Source organism: Hippopotamus amphibius, chromosome 15 (genome assembly GCF_030028045.1).
Source record: "Hippopotamus amphibius kiboko isolate mHipAmp2 chromosome 15, mHipAmp2.hap2, whole genome shotgun sequence".
In the NCBI taxonomy this organism is placed as follows: Eukaryota; Metazoa; Chordata; class Mammalia; order Artiodactyla; family Hippopotamidae; genus Hippopotamus; species Hippopotamus amphibius.
This window is the reverse complement of record NC_080200.1, coordinates 4,527,665-4,548,327: the sequence shown is the minus strand read 5'-3', so window position 1 is coordinate 4,548,327 and position 20,663 is coordinate 4,527,665. Positions and strand designations below refer to the sequence as shown.

The 20,663-nt window shown below is 58.6% G+C and overlaps 1 protein-coding gene across 11 annotated transcripts in view; it reads left to right on the top strand.

Annotated features, from left to right (window-relative positions):
• RFX2 (regulatory factor X2) overlaps positions 1–20,663 on the top strand; it is a 92,924-nt gene that overhangs the window by 68,483 nt on the left and 3,778 nt on the right. For 6 of the 11 annotated variants that reach the window (XM_057708216.1, XM_057708213.1, XM_057708217.1 and 3 more), the window contains 10 exons: positions 6,657–6,838; positions 8,277–8,396; positions 10,391–10,506; positions 11,459–11,577; positions 11,888–12,000; positions 12,340–12,494; positions 13,675–13,772; positions 14,698–14,847; positions 15,488–15,696; positions 20,289–20,442. In XM_057708216.1, coding sequence (XP_057564199.1) covers positions 6,657–6,838; positions 8,277–8,396; positions 10,391–10,506; positions 11,459–11,577; positions 11,888–12,000; positions 12,340–12,494; positions 13,675–13,772; positions 14,698–14,847; positions 15,488–15,696; positions 20,289–20,442 — 1,416 coding nt within the window. Of the gene's footprint in view, positions 1–6,656; positions 6,839–8,276; positions 8,397–10,390; positions 10,507–11,458; positions 11,578–11,887; positions 12,001–12,339; positions 12,495–13,674; positions 13,773–14,697; positions 14,848–15,487; positions 15,697–15,928; positions 20,443–20,663 lie in introns of those variants that run through there. The other 5 variants (XR_009049134.1, XM_057708221.1, XM_057708219.1 and 2 more) reach the window with 5 other exon arrangements.

The window sequence follows — 20,663 nt, the reverse complement described above, 5'->3', positions numbered from 1 at the left end:
CTCGGGCCCCTGGGTTGGGATTGGACATTCTTCTGAGAGTTAAAACATCAAAGAAAATAAGTCCCCATTAGTCAAACCCGATCCCAACTGTGACCCCAGCAGGACTTTCATACTGGCCAGTGTTCAAAAGTGAGTGATTGGGAGCGGGGAGCAGAAGCCCCGCTAGGGAAAGATCCAGAAGCTTTGGGGTTTGTTGGGGGCACAGGTGTGGCCAATAGCTCTGGCCCATGGGCTGAGCCTCAGAGGGCTGGTCACTGGAGGAAGAGCAGCCTCACCCAGCTGTCTCGAAGGAAAAACAGAAGTCCAACAGGGCCCAGGCTAGGTGACACCCTGTCTCCGTCCCTGCCGGACGATGTCACCCAGTGGGCAGGTCTGGCGCAGGGAAGCTGCAGCCTTGGACTCAGAACAGAGTCCACAGGACAGCATTCTCTGCTCGGGACCAGGGCTTTTCAGCTCTGGAGCACACCGTGTGGTCACAGCACAGCCTGCAAGGCCGGGTGCTAGGGCAGCCCTGGAGAGCCATGAGGGGGGCAGGATAGGCGCGGACCCCAGGCTGCTGGCCTGTCTCCAGGAAATTTAAAATGTCTATGGGAAACGCATGAGCCGCTGTCTCTAGCTGCACGGATGCATCTGGCTTTCTAACACTTTTCCCCCCAAAGGCGGGCTTGCCTTGGATGCTTCCCCAAAACCGGTTTCCATTCCTGAGTTTACTCTCCAAGCAGGAGGAACTTCCCTGTGTCCGTTTGCTCCCTGGCGATTTGTTGTTGAGTGGTTTTCTTCCATCAGGAGCCGTGAGAAGTAGGATCTGAGGCTTGGTGACTCAGAGTCAAAGAGGATAGAAATAAGATCTCTGTAAAGAGTCGACTCCACGTGCTGGAGTAAACCCTCCTGGAGCTCGTCTGGGCTGGGAGGATGGGGAGAGGGCTAGGGTGTGGCCTGGCGACAGGTGGCCATGCATCCTGCAGAGCTCTTTGTGGTCCTAGCTGGCCACACTCACTCGAGACAGTTGTCACTGGGCACTGCTGGCCGCAGTCCCCACGCCTGGACAGACGAGCTTGGTGCCAGGCAGCGAGATGCCCAGAGCCTTGGGAGGCTGGGTTGTGCCTTCCAGACCCAGCCCGACATCGGGGTCACCCGAGCTGCCCAACCTGCCCTCGGGCTCGGGTCAGGGGGTCTCCGGGTTGAAGGGACCTACCAGCCTGGTGTGGGAGCCCCCGAAGGAGGAGGTGGGCTTCGAGCCATCTCTAAAATGGGGAAGCGTGTGATTTGGTGGCAGAAAATGAGAGAGAACGGTTTCGGAGGAAGCAGGCAAAGAAACTTGAGCTGGGGATGGAGATGCCGTCGCTCACCGGGGTGTCGCTGTGGCCTCTGGGTACAGCCACGCCAGCCAGGCCCCTCCCAGGGCTGCCCCTCTGCCGCCCCCCAGGTCTGTCTGGGGGCCTGCTGACACAGGGGCCCCCATCATGGGTTTGTGCAGAGGTGGCTGTGCTTACTACGCAAACTACTATTTCCACCCCCTGGGAGAAGGACCTGCTTGCTTTTAGGTGAATCCTATTCAGATTATATGACTTTTTTTTTTTAATCAAGAAACACAAATCGTCAGAGATCCTTTAGCCTTCGGGTGTTGGCACAGTGACAAAGCCGTGCCCTGCAGTCCAGGGAGGGGCTGGGCTGGAGCTGGCAGCCTCATGGGCTGCGTCCTCTGCCTAGAAGTTGCTCCAAGTTATTGTGGCGAACGCCTCCAGCAGCCGTTGCAGTTGGACTGCCGTTTCTTGGAGTCTCCGTGACCCCATCACCACCTCGCCAACCCGGCCTGGGCTCCTGGCAGGAGAGGCTGTTTCCCAGGGGGTGTCAAGCCTGGGCCTCTCCCCTCAACTCCACCCTCCAGTATCTGAGGGTGCCTGCCCGCCTGGAGGAGCAGCTCCACGTGTGTGTCTGGGGCGGAGCCCTGAAACCCCCACCCCAACCCCGCAACAGTCCTTGCACCTCCCGCCATGTCCCCAGCTCATCCAGGGCAGCGCCATCCTGCTAGGGGCTCATCCTTGTCTCCCCTCCTCCTCCCACAGCCCCTACCCGCTGCTCCTTGACCTCACTTTCAGAACCATCCAGAATCAGACCACTTCTCCCACCCCTCCCACCACGGCCAAAGCCTCCCCCAACCCCCCCACCCCCGCACCATGTCTCCCAGACACTGTCACAGCCACCTCCCAGCCAGCCTTTGCCCAGCTTCTAGGGTCTTCTCATGGCAGGCGCCACAGTGGTCGTACTGAAACCTGAGTCAGGCCCCACCCCTCCTCTGCCCACAGCCCTCCAGAGCTCCGCCTCCCTGGGGTAAAAGCCCAGGTCCTCCTGCAGCCCACAAGGCCCTGCACAACCTACCCCGTCCCCTCCCTGCCCTCCCCTCCTCCCTCTCTCCCCCTTGCTCACTCTATTCCAGTCACATGGGTCTCCTCCCTGTTCCTCCAACACACCAGGTCCTGCCCCAGGGCCTTTGCACAGGCTGTGTCCTCTGCCTGATACACCTCCCCTCGACTCCCTCCCTCAGCTCCTTCATGTCTTTACTCATCTGTCACTTTCTAAGTGAGCCCCCCCACACCCCACCCCCATTTAACAGTGCAGTCGTCCCCCCACCCCCCCGTTGCTGGAGCTCCCAGCCCCCTCTCCTGGGTTTTCCTCATAACACTCAGCACCCGCTCTCATCCTGTGCATTTTCCTTATTTTTCGTGGGTCTCTCCCCCAACAAGAATGGACACTTCTGGAGGACAGGGGGCTTTTCTCTGTCTCATGCATGGCTGTATTGCCAGCACCTAGGACTGGCAGCTGCTGGGACCATACGGCACCAGCCAGTCGGGAGCCACAGCAGGCGAGTTTGTCCCCAGACAGTGGAAACAAATGTCCCGCAGGACAGAGGGCCTGGGCGGGTGGGTGAGTCTGGCGCTCGAGACCCCGCCTCCCACTTGTGGGTTAGGAGGACGTGCGTCCACGGGCCCTGTGCTACCAGGGAGCCCAGAGCCACCGGGGTGTTGGGGTTTGTGGGTTTTCCCCTTAAAAGGAGGGATTTGACCATATCATCAAGCAGAGTGCGGTCCTGACAGATCACATGTGGGTGAACATGTACTTCTTCCTGGAGAAAGTGCTCTTTATTCGTGTTTGCTGTTGACATGGATATCGTGTGAACATCAGCAGAGAAAACTTGCCGCAGGATAGAATCACCCAGAACTGAACAGGCGCTCCTGTGCACCTCTCCCTGTGCTCACGTGAAGGTGCTGGGGCCCCAGAGGTGGGCTGGCCGCAGGCGAGGCAGGGCCGCGTGCTGGGGAGACGGGCCTCCCGTTGCCTAGTGTCACTAGTGTGTGGTGCTCCGTCGGGACAGCGCCAGTATCCGCATCCGGAAGTGCGCGTGCGCAGACCCCGCCCGCGCTCAGCCTGCAGGTGAGGCTCTGCCTTCACGGAGCCTGTAAACCACCCTCCAGCTCTTGTCAGCCTCCCTTCCGGGTCACCTCTCGACAGCGGAGAGGCAGGAAGTGAACCCATTATTGCTTCGGAGGCTGCTGGTGGCGTCTGTTCTCTCTGTAGTTACTGGTACTCAGGAGGGTGTAACCACACATCCTTGATGTCAGCGTCCACCTAGCCACCCAGCAGAGAAGTCTCCTTTTCATTTAATTCTCAGGGTTTGGCCGAGGTGGTGAGGAGCAGAAGCAAGCGTCTTTCCCAAATCTTCCTTTTCACGTTGGGCCAGTCGTGTGGGGCGCTGGATGGAGTCTCAGCCTCCATCTCTCCGGACCTGGTCCAGGGCCCCTTCCAGGCTGCCGCCTTGTAGCCTGAGGCCCCTCCTGAGGACTCGCTGGAGCACTCAGCCCCTGAGATGTTTGGGCCCCTGGTCCAGGCTTCTCCCTCCCACGGAGGACTCCCCCAGAAGCAGCATGTGCTCCCCAGCCGAGGTGGCTGAGAGGGGAAGAGCCTGCTGCTTCTGCACCTGGAGGCTCTCGGCCCTCCTCGTGCTGGGGTCCCCTATGCCCTGTGGTTCTCCTCCTTTTCTCCATCTGTGTTTTTTGAGGCATCGCCACGGGTGCAAACGTGGGCAGACCTGGTTCTGCCTCTGCTTCCTGGAGCTCCATTCCAACAGGGAGACCAGCGATAAAAAATGAATGCGGGTGTCGGCGAGCAGTGCTCTGGGAAACCTTGGGGCTCGGGGGCAAGCAGATACCAGCCATTCCTCACCTGGATCCTGAACCAACTGAAAGTAGACGACAGGGCAGCAGACGTGGAACCCAGCTACCCACTGTGGCTGGTGAGGCGGCTGCGGGAAGGCTTGTAGCTGGTGGGACAGGCACCCCCACGTGAGCGCGTCCCCAAGCAAAGGGCAGCGCCACCCACCCTCCTTCCAAACTCCCCTCACCCCAGAGTCAAGGCAGGGAGAGGGGACCAGGGTGGCCTTGGGGGTGGGAAGGAGGGTGCCTCGCAGGGCCGGGCCATGCGCAATGATTAAACTGCTTACTGAGTTCACAGTTTGTTCGTAGCATCAAAGAGAGGGTGAGGGGTCAGCACGAGGGGGGCCGAGGAGACGGCCCCTCGGGGTGGGAGCCCTGGGATGGAGCCAAGCCTTGGAGAGAGAAGGGGGTGCTCTGTCACCTTTGTGTAGAAGAAGCGCATTTAAGGAAAATTTGAAACTTAAAGAAGTAGGTGACTTGATGGGAAGTAGAAACCATGGTGTTCTTTCGCAAAGGGGGAACTGAAGGACCCCTGGCTGCTGCCCCCTCCTCCCCGCGTCCCCGTGGTAACGGTCCCCCCTTCACCCACTGGTGGGGGCCGGATCCCGCCGCAGGGTCACAGGCACGGCCCGCACACGACACCCCACTCCACAAGGACAGGTGAGTGGACAGCTGCTCCCCTGGACTCATAGCCCTTGGGAACAGCATGGACCCAGGGCCGCAAGAGGCAGGCTTCATGGTGGCAGGAGGGCCGGTGGCCCCTGGTGCAAACCTGCTAGTCCCCTCAGCAGGGAGGCGGTGTGGCAGAGACCCCATCTGCAGGGTGGCTGGGGAGGGCCCGCTCCCGGCTTTCCCCAGGACAGCGCCTGACCCCGGGCCTTGATGCGAGGCCTTCTATGCTCCTCCTCCTCGGCCCCCACCCTCACAGACCCCCGCTCTCAGCTCCTTGGCATCCAATTAACACATCTGGTCCTGACCTCTGCCCTGAACGCCAGCCCAGCACCCCTCCTCCTCCTTCCAAAAGCAGAACCCATGACCCCAGCCCTGCTTGACGCCCGAGGTCTGTCTTTCTGTTATAGGACCCTCTGCTCTGTCAGTGGCCCAGGGCCCCTTCACCCGGACCTTTGACCGTTTGCCCACCTTCATCCTGTCCATCCAGCCCGTGCCCACCCCCTGCCTCTGAAACTTTCCTTATTCTAGCATCTGTGCCACCAGCTGGCCCCACTGCCTGCCCTTCACTCAGACCCGCGTTAGAGCGGGGAGGCCCCAGGGAGAAAACAAAGGTACACGACATTCACCATAAAATGGCAGGAGGGGGCTTCCCTGGCGGTCCCGTGGTTAAGACTCTGCGCTTGTACTGCAGGGGGCGCAAGTTCGATCCCTGGTTGGGAAAGTTCCATATGCTGCGAGGTGTGGCCAAACAAAAAAAAAACTGTAAAGTTCTGATAAAAATTAATTAAAATAAAATAAAATGGCAGGAGGCAGTGGGTGGGGCTTAGAGGAAGTAAAAGTGGTCCCGAGTTGATGGCTGTTGAAGCCAGCGTTCTCGCGTCTGTTCCCTCCACCTCTGTGCACGTTAGACTCTTTCCATAACGAAATTAGTTTTTGAAAGGGAGACAGCAGACCTTGCAGCCTGCGGGCCAAGTGTGAAGTGGCTGGGCTGAGCACCGGTGGAGGGCGGGAGGCGCTCTCCCAGGGAGAAGAGCCCAGGGCATGGGGACGCGGAGGAGAGGGGCCCCGGCAGCAGGGAGCTCGATCCTGATCCTGATGCGGGATCTCACCTTTGTCCAAATTCAGACCTCCCGCTGTTGGGGAACAGTCTCAAAGCCAGAGTCAAACAGAAGCCTTTGGGGCGCTCTGCATGGTTGGGGGGGTAGCCTCCCTCGGCGTGGGGATTTAGTGCTCTGTGTGGATGGCTTCTGGCGGCAGCACCTTTGGCCTGGGATTCTTTTTCCTGCCTTTGGCCTGAGCACAAAACATGGCACACAGCCTATAAGTCTTCTATTCAGTTCCAGTTTGTTCTCCTCTCGGTCCTGAGCTCAGGGACTGCGGTGGTATTACCTTAACGCCGGGCGCCGTGCTGATGGGACATCGAGTTTTCCTCCATCTTCCTTTCTCTTGGTATCAGATCACCTCCATCCCCGTAGGTTTAGGAAGCATTTGGTGTGCGGGGCCTATGGGGGTCTCAGTGATTATGAAGACAGCACCTAAAGTCCCCATGACAGGCAGGTCTTTATAAATTAAGTCAAGGAACCTGGAAGCCTGGCTAGACACGGAAGGACTAAAGCGAGTGAGAAGAAGCTATTAGTGAATGAATGTGCCCCAAGTCTCTTGAACTCGCATCCGTGTCGGTGGAGGTGAGTTTCCCCGTCGTGTTAGAGGCGGGAAAGCCTGTGAGGATCCAGGTGAGTCTGCCTCAGCGTCCGGCGTCTCTTGTCCATCCAGCTCCAGTGGCTCTTGGATAATTACGAAACCGCGGAAGGCGTGAGTCTCCCCAGAAGTTCCCTCTACAACCACTACCTTCGGCACTGCCAGGAGCACAAGCTGGACCCCGTGAACGCCGCCTCCTTTGGGAAGCTGATCCGCTCCGTGTTCATGGGCCTGAGGACGCGGCGGCTGGGCACCAGGTGGGTCGGTGGGGGTGTCCGGCAGCCCCCACGCCCGCCCGCCCTCCCCTTCTATCAGACAGAGGTTGAGCTTCTGGAGGACGAGAGGCTCCCCCCTCCTGCCACGTCCTGACGTCCACGGCTCCGGGCGCACCTGGAGTTGCCCAGGCCCGGCCAGGCCCCCCGTGGGCCGTGGTCGCGTCTCTCTGGGTGACGGCACACGGGCTGCCCTTCCGCTCTCTCCCTCCGTTTGAACGTTTTCACAATAACAGGCTTTTGAATCAGCAGCCTCTGGGTCACCGAGTGGAGCTGGATTCGCCGTGTCTTGCTGCTGTTTGCTGCACCCGGGCTGATCCACCACGGGCCGCCCTTGGCCGACAGCAGCCAGGGACCATCACGGGCGGGAAGCCTGGCCCCCCACCCCCAACCCCGGCAGCAGCGTTCGGCTCCTCCCACTAGAAAACGACGGGCACCGAGGCCGTCCGGCGTGGCCTTGACCTGTGGCCGGCCAGGTCCGCTCCGTGCTCTGGGGGAAGGGGCACATACGTGGGTGTCGGGATTCACTTGCCCCCTCCCAGAAGAGGGCATCCTGGGTGTCTTAAAGGAAGGGGCCAGGAACGTTCTCTGCCACCTTCGGATCGTGACAGAACATGGACAGGTAGAGACGGGGAGGGAGAGGGAGCCCCTGGTCTCTGGGGACACAGTCACTGCCGCCCTGGGGCCTTCCCAGAAGGCTCCTGGGGCCTCCGCCTTCCAAGAGTCCCAGATGCTGCCCTAACGATTGGGGATCAGCCCCCCCCCCCCACTTTCCCCCTACGAGCACCAGTTCAACTCCTACCTCATCTGGGAAGGACCCAGGCTCCCTGGCTTGTCCCATGTTGCCAGCTCTGGAGAAACGGCAGCACAAAAGCTGGGGGTGTCTGCAGAGCCATGTGTCTGTCCTTCCCTCCTGAGGAGCCTCCTCTGACCTGTTTCCTTGAGGAAATGGCTTAAAACGCTTCAAGCATCATTTCTCCCATAATAAACTAAGGTGGTATTTCCCAAACTGTGCCCTTTCCAAAACATATTATTAGGTGATTGGAAGGAGTGGAAGAGGGGGAGAGTTAATAATAATAATTATTATTATTATAAGTATTAAGTATTATTATTAATATTATTGTTATATTATTATTATTATTATTTGACCATGCTGGGTTAAACAAAGTTGAACGGGCTTTTTTCACTGCAGGACTTCTCAGAGCCTTTATCATACTAACATACAAGAGGGGAATCTCCCAGAGGGGGAAATCTGTACAGAATTTCCGGAACCTCTCTGCCCACAGGACAGCCCGTGAACATTTCCTGCATGGTGCAGGGAACACTGGTCCCGAGAGCCCAGGGAGAAGGGCTGGGACAGAGCCCCTGTCTTGCGGTTCAGGACATCTGCAAAGAGAGCTGACCCTGGATGTTTGGTCCCTAGGGGCAACTCCAAGTATCATTACTACGGGATCCGCCTGAAGCCGGACTCACCCCTGAACCGGCTGCAGGAGGACACGCAGTACATGGCCATGCGACAGCAGCCCGTGCATCAGAAGCCCAGGTGGGTGAGCTGCCGGCCTGAGGACCCGCCGGCCCGCCTGAGAGGTCTCACTAGCGGGAACGGAGGGAGAGGGGGTCCTCGACCACTGACCACATCCTGGATGAAAGACAGACAGAGCAGAGAAACCCAGTTCACATCCGACCCCGTCTCAGAGTCCTGGGAGGACCTGGCCTTTCACTTGCGCTCGGCATGGAGTGAGGCCAGCAGGACGCGGGCAGTTTTAGGGTCACAGCAGAAGAGTGGAAAGTGCAGAGATTTCCCATGTGCCCCCCGTCCCCACAGCCCAGCTTCCAATGCTGTGCCTTTGTTAACTTTGATGAACCCACATCCACCCGTCCGTGTCACCCCAAGTCCATAGCTGACATTAGGGTTCACTTTCTGGGTTGTACACTCTGTGGGTTTGGACAAAGTTGTAAGGACACATATCCACTATTATAGGATCGTACAGAATAGTTTCACTGCCCTAAAAACCCTCTAACTTTATTTTCAAAACAAGGGGCAAGGGGCTTCCCTGGCGGTCCAGTGGTTAATACTTCACCTTCCAATGCAGGGGGTGCAGGTTTGATCCCTGGTCAGGGAGCTAAGATCCCACATGCCTAGCGGCCAAAACACCAAAACATTTTTAAAAAAGTAATATTGTAACAAATTCAATAAAGATTTCAAACAAACAAAAACAAGGGGCAGAATTGGCCCTCTGCAGCCCTAGTTGGAGACACCTGGTTCAGGGCCCCACTCAAATGTCACCTCCCTGGCCCCTTCCAGTCACCCCTCCGACCCCCTCCCCGGGGTCCATGATGCCCAGAGCAGGGGCGCACGCCACTCGCCTGTACGTGGCACCTTCGTGCCTCGGCTGAGCTGCATGGCTGACACCCCATTTGAGCTGCTCTAAGGGGTCCCAGCTACTCTCAACCACATGGCCAGTCACGGGAGCTGGAGGTCACAGGAGAGGGTCTGGAACATTTTCTGGGACCAACAGTCCATCCTGTACCTGGTCGTCCACAGACAAGGATTCTCTACGTTCCGCTGTGGGGTTCGGGCCCCTGCGAACACCTGCGAGTCTATACACCTGGCAGATGTAGGGGCACATTTCACAGGGACAGGCCGCTGACACTTGGAGCCACCCCCACCCCTAGTCAGGTGGTCCATCCTCCCTCCCTGCAGTGAGCCTGGCCCCACAACCCACAAGGAAAGATGCTCCCAGGTCCGGCAGGGTTCCTCACCCCTCCCGCCGGGCAACATCCCTCTAGGCTCCAGCAAGTCGCCCCGGGAAGCGCTTCTTTGTTAATGTGTCTTGGTTTGCCACCCAGACAGCCTGTCCACTGCTTTCTGGCTCAGGACAAAAAGAAAGTCTCAGAATTTGCTTTGAGATTGTATAACTGTAAGATGTTTGGGACTCTGTGTAAAGAAGCTCACTTGTCCTCTAAGAGAGTATTAGACTATGTACGTGTAATAGCAACTCGGGTGTCCTTCGGCAGATGAATGGATAAACAAATGCAGTCCATCCACACACTGGAACATTACTCAGCCTTCAAAAGGAAGGAGATCTGACACTCACTACAACATGGACGAACCCACAGGACGTGATGCTCAGTGAAATAAGCCAGACACAGAAGGATAAATACTGTCTGATTCCACTTATGTGAGGTCCCTAGAGGAGTCAGCTCCAGAGACAGGAAGTAGATGGTGGGGCCAGGGGCTGGGGGAGGGGCTGGGGAGTGAGTGTTTCATGGGGACAGAGGTTCCGTTTGGGAAGATGAGAAAGTTCTGGAGATGGAGGGTGGGGCTGGTTGATCAGCAATGTGAATGTACTTAATGCCACTGAACTGTGCACTTAAAAGTGGTTAAAATGGTACATTTTGTGTTTTCTATTTGACCACAAGTTGTAGAAAATTACACACACCCCCCAAACCGAATCCTGCTCAGTCCTCTGCTCCTTGGGCCCCTCTGGGCAGTGTTGTTGGGGCCTCATGGTGGCACATGTGTTCCCTGCCCAGGTACCGGCCAGCGCAGAAGACGGACAGCCTTGGGGAGAGCGGCTCGCACGGCAGCCTGCACAGCACCCCTGAGCAGGCCATGGCCGCCCAGAGCCAGCACCACCAGCAGTACATCGGTGAGCCCCGCCCCGCCCCAGCTCAGGCCCTGCCGCAAAGGCTCCAGGGCCACTCGGCGCCTCTGGGGTGGGCTTCGGCACCAGCAGCATCTAAAGGGATGCTTTAGACAATTCTCTTATACACCACCTTTTCAATCACATAGAAAGTTCTAGATAAACCTTTGTGGAATCCTGAGATTTTAGAAGAATTAGCACATGCCTCCCAAATTAATGAATTAAAGTGACCATCAGAAAAATAAGTCAACAGGGGCATTTCCCTGGCAGTCCAGAGGTTAAGACTGGGTGCTTCCGCTGCAGGGTCACGGGTTCAATCCCTGGTCCAGGAACTAAGATCCTGCATCTCACGTGGCACAGCCGAAAAACTAAAACAAAACATAAAATGTACTAAACTGAAAAAATATAAGTAAATAAAATGGATGCTCATCAGGAAGAAGACTAGGTGTACTTTAAACCCAGCCTGGCCCCTCTCAGGGCCCCGACACAGGGCAGCCTGGCCTTCCTCCCAGGGACAGTCCCTCCCCGGCCAGCAGCGTCCCTGCCCCGGAGCCGCGGGGCATGCCAAAGATGTAGGTGGCCTCCCTGTACTTTAGTGTGTCTTTGAGCCCCAACAGGACCCTCCTGTGTTGGGTCTTGTGGAGAGGCTGTCACCCCCCTCGCCAGCCGCCCCCACACTGGAGGGATGGAGTGTACGCTGTGTGCCAGGCCTGGGGCCTGTGCTTTGGGTGGGGGGGGGGGCGGAGGGGGGGCATATTTAACAACACCACCAGGAGCTGACGATGTTGGTCCCACCCCCTACCGGAGAAAACCGAAGCTTCAAAAAAGGTTGTGTGGCCCTGGGGCTGTCTCGGGGTCATGGGCACATCCAGCCAGTGTCCCCAGCCCCCGGGGCCTGCCAGCCGGCCCCTCCTGTGTGCCCTCCCGGGCCTGCTGACCGCCCCCCTTCCTCCCTCAGATGTGTCCCACGTCTTCCCGGAGTTCCCGGCGCCCGACCTGGGCAGCGTCCTGCTGCAGGACAGCATCACACTGCACGACGTCAAGGCCCTGCAGCTGGCCTACCGGCGGCACTGCGAGGTGACTGCCCCCTGGACCCCGAGCCCGGGCCCCAAAGGCTCCATTGGGCGCCTCGGTCGGCGGCATGCAGCCCGCACCAGAGCATCACCAGGTGTCCCCTCGGGCCACAGGGAGCAGACAGGACTGTCCCCCTCCTCTAGCCAAGAAGTAGATGGAATCTCCCCTCGTTCATCCCCATCCCCTCTCGTGGCCTCTCTGGGTTTGGAAGGACCCCACTGCAGCCCGTGTCCCGGCCGCTCGCCTGGCGCGTTGGGACAGCAGACACGTGACGTGTGCCCATCGGTGTGTTCACCCAGCTGTTTGTTCCTAGGCCACTCTAGACGTCGTGATGAACCTGCAGTTCCACTACATTGAGAAGCTGTGGCTTTCCTTCTGGAATTCTAAAGCCTCCTCTGGTGACGGCCCTGCCTCTCTACCCGCCAGGTACTGCCCATCAGCCCCCAGACAGGCCTCTTTTCACGGGGCCCCGGGTTTACCCTGCAGACTCTCTCCTGCTGACACCCCCCCTGTGACCCCAGACAGATGCGCCAGCTTTCCAAGAATCGGCGCTCAGGCCCCTCAGGCGCGTGTGATCTTTCCTCAGAGTTGGTGTGTGACTCGCTTGGCGCGTCCCCTTGTTCAGCACGAGGATGTTGGGGTGACCACGGTGTGGGGAGCTGGGCTGCACCGGGGGGTCCTGCAGCCTCACTCGGCTTATCCCCCGAGAGCCGGCCCCCGGGCGACGGCTCACCGGTTTCCCCCGGTGTCCCCTGGTCCCCGCAGTGACGAGGAGCCGGAAGGTGCCGTCCTCCCAAAGGACAAGCTGGTGTCTCTGTGCAAGTGCGACCCCGTGCTCAGGTGGATGAGGACCTGCGACCACATCCTGTACCAGGCGCTGGTGGAGATCCTCATCCCGGACGTGCTGCGGCCCGTGCCCAGTAAGCGCCTCCGCCCACCCCACCCCAGAGAGGAGGCCGAGGTCGCAGGACAGCCTCGGGAGTGGGCTGAGTCGGGTTCTAATCCACTTCGCCCGCTGGCCTGACGCTGAGCTCAGCTTCCTCCCAGCCCTGAGTCTGCAGCGTGAAGGGCTGGACTCTGCAGGCCTTCTCCAGACTCCAGCTGCCTTGACTGGAGAAGGGAGGGGAGAGCAGACGGTGGCCCTTGATGGCTATACCATCTGGGGCTGATGTGGGCCTTGGGGACCTTCCCAGGGCCTCTGCCCCCACCCGCCTGCGTGGCCTCTGGAGGTGGTGACAAAGCCCACCACCTGGGAGCGCCCGTCCACCCCCACCCCCCGACTTAGGGGCTCTCCCTCGGGCTCCCAGGCCCCTGAGGGTGGGGTTCCCCGACCCCCTGAGGGCGAGGAAGCCGGGCGCTGAGCCTCGATCTTTCTGAACGGTTGCCTGTACACATGAGTGCCTGTTAGCGCAGGGAACCTCTGTCTTTGTTGATGAGCTGGTCTGCCGCTTTTTTGCCAGAAAATGGGAAATAACAAAACGGTGGCAGTTCCGCTTTGGCTTTGCTTGCCTGGAAACCGTTCTGTGTAGTGTTCTTTCAGACTCTCTGTATTAAGGTTTGAGATGGGAGCATATTTCCTTTTATGACACTAGGGGTTTTTGGGTTTTTTGTTTTTTTTCAAAACAATTGTGTTTCTTATTGCAAGCCATCTCAAAATAAATTTGGAAGTTGGTAGAATATGTTTACTTGCACGTGTGTGTATCAGGGTCTCGCATTTGCCCCGTGACATCCGGGCAGGTCAGTCTCTGGGGGGCATTCCGGGCACTGTGGTCCATTCCCCTCTATGCCAGGAGCCCCCCCCCCGGCAGTGTGACAATCATGGTGTCCCCAGACATCACCCAGTGTCCCCTGGGGCCAGGGTCGCCCCGGGTGAGAACCGCCAGTGTAGACAGGTAGAGGAGCGGAGATCAACAGCGCATGCCTGGCCCTAGTTCCTACTCAGTGCCTCCCTCACTAAGTGCCCTGATTCTCACATCGCTTCTCCTCTGTGTTCCTTGTTCTCAGTGGGGGTTCACTTCCAGGGCACGTGCATCTCTTACACTTGAGCTGATTCTGACAGGCGAGTCTGCCTTTCTCACAGTTCATACGTGTGTCCCCCAGGTACCCTGACACAGGCCATCCGCAATTTTGCCAAGAGCTTGGAAGGGTGGCTGACAAACGCCATGAGCGACTTCCCACAGCAGGTCATCCAGACCAAGGTATCAGTCGGGGTCGGGGTCTGGGCGCCAGGGGATGGGGGAGGGCAGAGGCCGCCGCCTGGGGGCCCCTCGGCCTCGCTGTGCTGTGAAGCGAGGGGGGTCCTCTCCCTCTGCCCCAGAGGAACTTGAGGACTGCTGGGCCCCAGAGAAAGGGGGCTGCTCCTGTGTGTCCCAAGGGCAAGTGGTCCTTCCCAGCAGGCCCGGGATGCGGCGGGTGGAGGACAGGTGCTGGCTGGGAGAGCCCGACAGGAGATGCCTTTGCTGTGATACTCTAGGGCTGAATCGGAACAGATCCAATGTTTCTCTGCTCGTCATAGGAGGGGGATTTAACCTGCTTGTGATCGCCCTTATTTCTATAGCCTTGACCACAGATCAGCGTGTAAAACGTGGTGATCAGGGCTACTTGTGGAAGAGAGGTGCTGCGCGCTCTTCTTACAGCCGTGCACAGGCGGGGCCAGGTCTGGGCCGGGCATCCGATCTGCCCGCCCCCCACCCCCACCTTGAATTGATCAGTTAGGCCAGTGAGTCTCAAACTTCAGTGAGTCTCAAACTTCGGGACGCACAGGAATCGCCCGGGTAGCTGTTCAGAACTACAGATTCCCAGGCCACACCCCACAACGTCTGATCCGGTAGCGCCCGTTATCGGTATTTTTACCTTCCACCCCAGAGAGCCAAAAGAATCCTGGAAGCCGGGGCCTGGCTACGCGGGCCTCAATCCTTAACTGTGCTGTGGCGTCTGCCGTAGAGGCCACGCGATGCGTTGGTGACGCCCGTGTCCCTCGCTGATTCTCAGTTTGGGGGTCTTTGAGACTGTCCGGAGGGCGGGTCCCGCTTCCCTCCCGGAATCGCGCTCTGCCGCTCCCTCCCCCGCCACGTCCCCGAGAAAGGAGCCGCGCTCAGCCTCCTGCATTTTCCTCGGCCCCAGGTGGGCGTGGTCAGCGCCTTCGCGCAGACCTTGCGGCGCTACACGTCCCTCAACCACCTGGCGCAGGCGGCCCGCGCCGTGCTGCAGAACACCTCCCAGATCAACCAGATGCTGAGCGACCTCAACCGCGTGGACTTCGCCAACGTGCAGGTGACTTTCTGCCACGCGCCTCCCCCACCCCCAGCCTGGACGCGCTCCGGAACCCACCCCGCCGGGCCTAGGCTCCCACCCGCTAGACAATGCGCAGACCCACCAAACTCAGCCCACAGCCAAATCGGCACCTCGCCTGGGAATGGCCCAAGTTTCTATTGCACGAAGTGGGTCCGGGCTGAAGCCCCCTGCCTCACCCCCCAGGGACCCCTGGGATCCACTCCGTGATCATCCGCCTGGCCTCCAGGCGCTGGAACCAACATCTCGGTCCATTTTCTTTAAAAATCTGCAGCCATCAGATGGGTCCTGCTGCCGTGTTTACATCTAGTGCAGGCCCTGAGTTTATCCACCAAATACACACACACGTAGGGGAGTGGCCACTTAGAAATAACACAACGTGAAGAGGCGGTGCAGCCTGGGCTTCAGATGCAGGAAGCCTGGATCTAGGCCCTTGGAAGCCGGGCGGGTTCCCTCTGGATGTCCGTCCGTCTCTGCCCCGTGAAGCAGGTGCCAAGCTCACAGGTGGAAAAGGCCAAGGGCGGCAGGCGTCTGTGCTCATGTGTGTCTGGCCTGGGGCCGCGTCCGGGAGATGTTGCTGTCCCTCCGTCCTAACCCTGCGCCGCCCACCCGCGCCCCACAGGAGCAGGCCTCGTGGGTGTGTCAGTGCGAGGAGGGCGTGGTGCAGCGGCTGGAGCAGGACTTCAAGCTGACCCTGCAGCAGCAGAGCTCCCTGGACCAGTGGGCCAGCTGGCTGGACAGCGTGGTCACTCAGGTCCTGAAGCAGCACGCGGGCAGCCCCAGCTTCCCCAAGGCCGCCCGGCAGTTCCTGCTGAAATGGTCCTTTTACAGGTAAGTGCACAATTGATCTCCCAGAGAGCGCCGGCAGGGTCGGGGGCAGGCCTGGGGGGAGGCTGAGGCCCACAGACACAGACCAGCCTGGGGGCTCCCAGGGGCAGGCCCAGAGCCCCCTGGGGCCGAACACTGGGTTACAGAGGCTTCTGCAAACAGAAACCGTTGTCTCGGGCCTGCCTGCTGGAGAGACACAGCCGCTCGAGCACGAGCCTTTATCTTCTGCCCCTAGAGCATCCTCACAGAGTGAGGTAAAGAAGAGTCGAGAGAGAACAGGAGCGCAGATGGTGGCGAGTGGGAGATAGAACCAGGTGGGGAATCGTGGTGCGAGGGGCCAGCTAGGACAGCGACCAAGAAAGCGGGATGCGCCGCGAGCCTTTATCCCTCACCGCCAAGTGCAAGCAGGGGGCGGAGACGGGCGTCGGCTCCCCACGTCCTGCGTGAGGGTTAGGTGGACATGTTTTAAAACGACGTACGTGACTGTATTATAGTGAATTAGGTGTGTGTTTGTGCAAATGTAAGGAGATTCATTTCAGGGAGCGGGCTGGCGTGATCGCGGGGCTGGAATGTCTGAAGTCTGTAGGGGGTGCTGGCCGGCTGGACACTCAGGCAGGAGCAGCTGCCGCCACCCGCAGGCGGGACTCCTTCCTCCTCAGGGAAACCTCAGTCTTGCTCCCAAGGCCCCTCAGCTGACGAGGTGAGGCCCACCTCTGTGGGGAGGCCGGGCTTCTCCCCCTCAAGTGGAGGGATGGTGGATGGGAACCATGGCAACACCCTGACTAATGTTTGACTGAATCACTGCCCATCACTGCCACTGAGAACTAACTGTCACAGAAAGCAAACATGAGGACTTCCCTGGTGGCGCAGTGGTTAAGAATCCGCCTGCCAAGGCAGGGGACACGGGTTCGATCCCTGGTCCAGGATGATCCCACATGCCACGAAGCAACCAAGCCCGTGCGCCACAACTACTGAGCCCATGTGCTGCAACTACTGAGCCCACGCACCTAGAGCCTGTGCTCCACAACAAGAGAAGCCACCGCACTGAGAAGCCCACACACCGCAACGAAGAGTAGCCCCCACTTGCCACAACTAGAGAAAGCCCGTGCACAGCAATGAAGACCCAACGCAGCCTAAATAAATAAATAAATAAAATGTAAAATAAAATAAAATGTACAATTCAATGTTTAAAAAAAAAAGAAAGTAAATGTGAGAGAGAAAAAGCTACAGAGAAAGAAAGAAGAATGTGAGAAAAAACTCACAAAAGAAAAGAAAAAGACGTGAAAGGGTCACTCCCGGCAGTTTACCCTCCAGCTGATAGGAAGTTTTTTTTAAGAGAGAAAAAATGGAGGGAAAGAAAATAATAAAAACATAATCAAGAAAACGTCTCAGAACTAAGGGCTCAGGTTTCCAAGAGCTGCGGGATTCCCTGCCCGGTGGGTGAGCTTCCCAGCCCCACTGTGACGGTCACACACCAAGGATGAGAGCTGACTAGAAAGGCTTCCAGGGAGAAAACAGCAGGTCACACGGCAGGCCGGGAACCAGAGCAGCGTCAGACTTGGGTGCGGCCACGAAGAGCCCAGGAGACCAGAGCAGTGCCGTCAGGACGCTGACGGAAAGCTGTCCCCATGCTGCAGTTCTCACCTGGGCAGACGGGAGCAGGGAGCCCAGGCTGCAGGAGGACCCGGCCCAGAAGATGTGGGCTGTGCTCACCCAGAGGAGCCCTGAGGGGGAGTTCCAGTCCCAATCAGGGATAGACACGTAGACATGGAGCATATTGTTAAAAGGAGACAGTTGGGCTTCCTAGGTGGCGCAGTGGTTAAGAATCCACCTGCCAATGCAGAGGTCATGGGTTCGATCCCAGCTCCAGGAAGATCCCACATGCCGCGGAGCAACTAAGCCCGTGTGCCAAAAAAATAAAGGAGATAGTTAACCAGGGAGACGACCAGCTGTTCTTATGTCCACAGGCCACGCAAGACTGCCCATCAGCCAGCTGTGGCCGAGGGCTCAGGTCACTGTCCATAAATGTTATTGGCACTCGGCCAGGCCCACGCATTTACAGGTCCTTAGCAGAGCTGAGCAGAGGGAACAGAAGACTATTTAGTATCCGGCTCTTATCAGAGAGTTTCCTGACCCCTCAGCCAGCTATCGGCCCAGTCACTCCCTGTCCCCAACTCCGTCCTCATGCTCTGCCCTGGCCTGCTGGCCTCAGGGCCTTTGCACTGCCCTCCCCGACCTGGAACATCCTTCCCCAGGGAGCCCTGCGGCCAATCATCCTCAGAGAAGCCTGCAGACCTCCCGAGTGAACTAGCCCCTCCTCGTCCTCCATCCCCTGCACCCTGATTTTCTTCCACCGCCTGTCACCCCATTCTCTGTTCGCTTGTCTGCTGTCTGTCCCCTCGGGAGCCGGGACATTGCCCTGGTTCACTGCTGCATCCTCAGCATCTGAATGTTGAGTGATGAATGAACAAGTGAATGAACAAGAAAGGGATTGTAAGCCTGACTGACCGCGGGCTCGGCTGTGGACTTACACCCCAACACCACAGAGGGAACAGGATTTAGCCGAAACGTGCAATAAAGCAACGCTGGGGTGATGGGAGAGGAGCGGGGCTGGTGGCTGCAGAGGCTGCCTGTGGGGGCTCAGACCCTGCCCCTGTGGCTGGAAGTCGTGACCTGGGGAATCAGGACCGGCAGGGTGAGCCCGTAACTTACACTACGGAGATGAGAACACAGCTGAGGCTTGGAAGTGGCCGTGGCCTCCGTGAGATGGGGCTGCTTTTCTCTGTAACGACGGGGGCCCCGCCTGACTCCAGCTTGTCGGGTTTAAGGGACTTGTCTCCGCAGTGTCCACCAGCAAACGGACAGCAGTGGGCGGGGGCTGGGTAGGTTGACAGCCACGCTCGTGTCCAGCTTCTCCCAGTGGAGTTCCCACTGCAGGAAGCGGCGAGCCCATTTGGAGAACCCAAAACGTACCAAGATGACCATGGAGATGGTTCAGAAAAACTCCCTGGAGCCAAAGCTTCACACCAGACACTGAGGCTGTGGGGGGTGGGGGTGCCGGGTACCAGCACCCAATCCAGGGGGCCCTTCGGGGAAGGGGGCCGGAAACCCCTCTGGGTGGGCGCAGAGAGGGAGTGTGACTCGAAGCATTCGGGCCTGAGGTCTCCCGTTAGGGCAGCAGCGGCATAGACTGTGTTTTAACACTTTGAAATGTAAGCAGCGTCCGCCCCACGGCTTCTTTCCAGGCCTGTGTTATCAGTGGCAACGTGAAAACCGAGCACCGCTTCCAGGGGTGGGGCAGGCAAGGGGCCCCTTCCCAGGGACCCGTGGTCTGTGTTCGCTGGCTTACCTTTCGGGGGTCGGCCATACAGAGCCAAAGGAGCCTCTGAGCAGAAAGCACATCCCAAACCCCGAGCCCGTTCCCTCTGCTCCCTCACGCGGCCTTTGCATTCGTGAACGTCCTTCAAGGGACCTTTGCTTCCTAAAGTACTCGTTTGGACACGGGCAGGCACCACCCGGATCCCCTCCCTGGTTGCCCTCCTAGGGCATCTCAAAGCTGGAGCCAGCCCTCCTTTTCCACTGCTGAACCAAGCTGCCTTCAGAGCATGTCTGCACACTGACCCGGGACGATGCGAAAAGAAGTAAACTGATTTGTTGTCGGCTGTCTTTACTGACCCGCCCAGCAACAGTTTCAACCTGTTGAAAGGTAAACTGAAGCTCGTTAAATTTTCAAAAGATTCTTTGAGCAAAGATCGCTCTGAAAGCCAAAATGGTTAAGAGCCTCCCCAGACAGGAGCAAGGGGAGAGGTGTTTGCACAGAAGGAAATGACCTGACGGCTGCAGCTTGGGCACACTGACTGATCCGGCCGGGTTCCAGATGCTCGGACTCCAGGGCGGGAGGCAGGGCCACCCTGGGTCAATGCCCCCTGCTTCCATTTCTGTCACGGGCCGTAATCACATCGTGGCTCCTCTCCTGTCTTGTCCCTTCCTGTTTCTTTTCTCGTTACCACAGCTATTAGATGTCACTGAGAGTAGGTGAGTTCTGAGATAGGACAGCCAGGTGTTTGGGACCACAGGCAGAGGCGTGTGTAGACCAGAGTTTTTGGTCGGGTACCATGTTAAATAACTCCTCTAGATCAGCACTCGCTTCCCCTATAAAGAATCAGATAGTAGGTCTCTCTGAGCAGTCAAGTTCTCCAGGCACATGGCACACAGCACATCAACGACAGGCATGGCCGATAAAACTGTATCTATGGACACTGAAATGTGAATTTCAGGTACTTTTCATGTGTCGTGAAATAGAATTCTTTTCACTTTTTTTCCCAACCATTCAAAACTGTAAAAACCATCCTTGGCTCGCGGGCTGGATCTGGTCTGGAGTGGGCCGCAGTGTGCCCACCCCTGCTTTGGATGAAAGAGGCAAAGGCGCCCTGAACCTGAGTCGCATTTTCAGGCGCCTAAAACCGCTGACTGAGGGTGGGGAGGGCGGGAAAGGCCGCGGGGTGGCCCGGGCGGCTGGCAGGCCCCTCGCAGGCCAGCTCGGGGCTGGAGGGGAGCCTGGCATCCTAGGTGCCAGCCCGTGTCTGCCGCCCCAGCTCCATGGTGATCCGCGACCTCACGCTGCGCAGCGCTGCCAGCTTCGGCTCCTTCCACCTCATCCGCCTGCTCTACGACGAGTACATGTTCTACCTGGTGGAGCACCGCGTGGCCGAGGCCACTGGGGAGACGCCCATCGCCGTGATGGGAGAGGTGAGACCCCCGGGGCGAGCGGCCTGGCCTCAGGGGCCCGAGGGAACACGCTTGGGGGCGGGTGGGAAGGAGCGCGCCCGCCCGAGCCGGACAGAGCCTGGCTCCTCTGTGCCCCCTCACGTGGCCCAGGCAGGCTCCCTGCCGCGCCGTGGTAAAATACACAGAGCATACAATCCACCTTTCTAACCATCTCAGAGTAAACCGTTCACTGGCATTTAGTA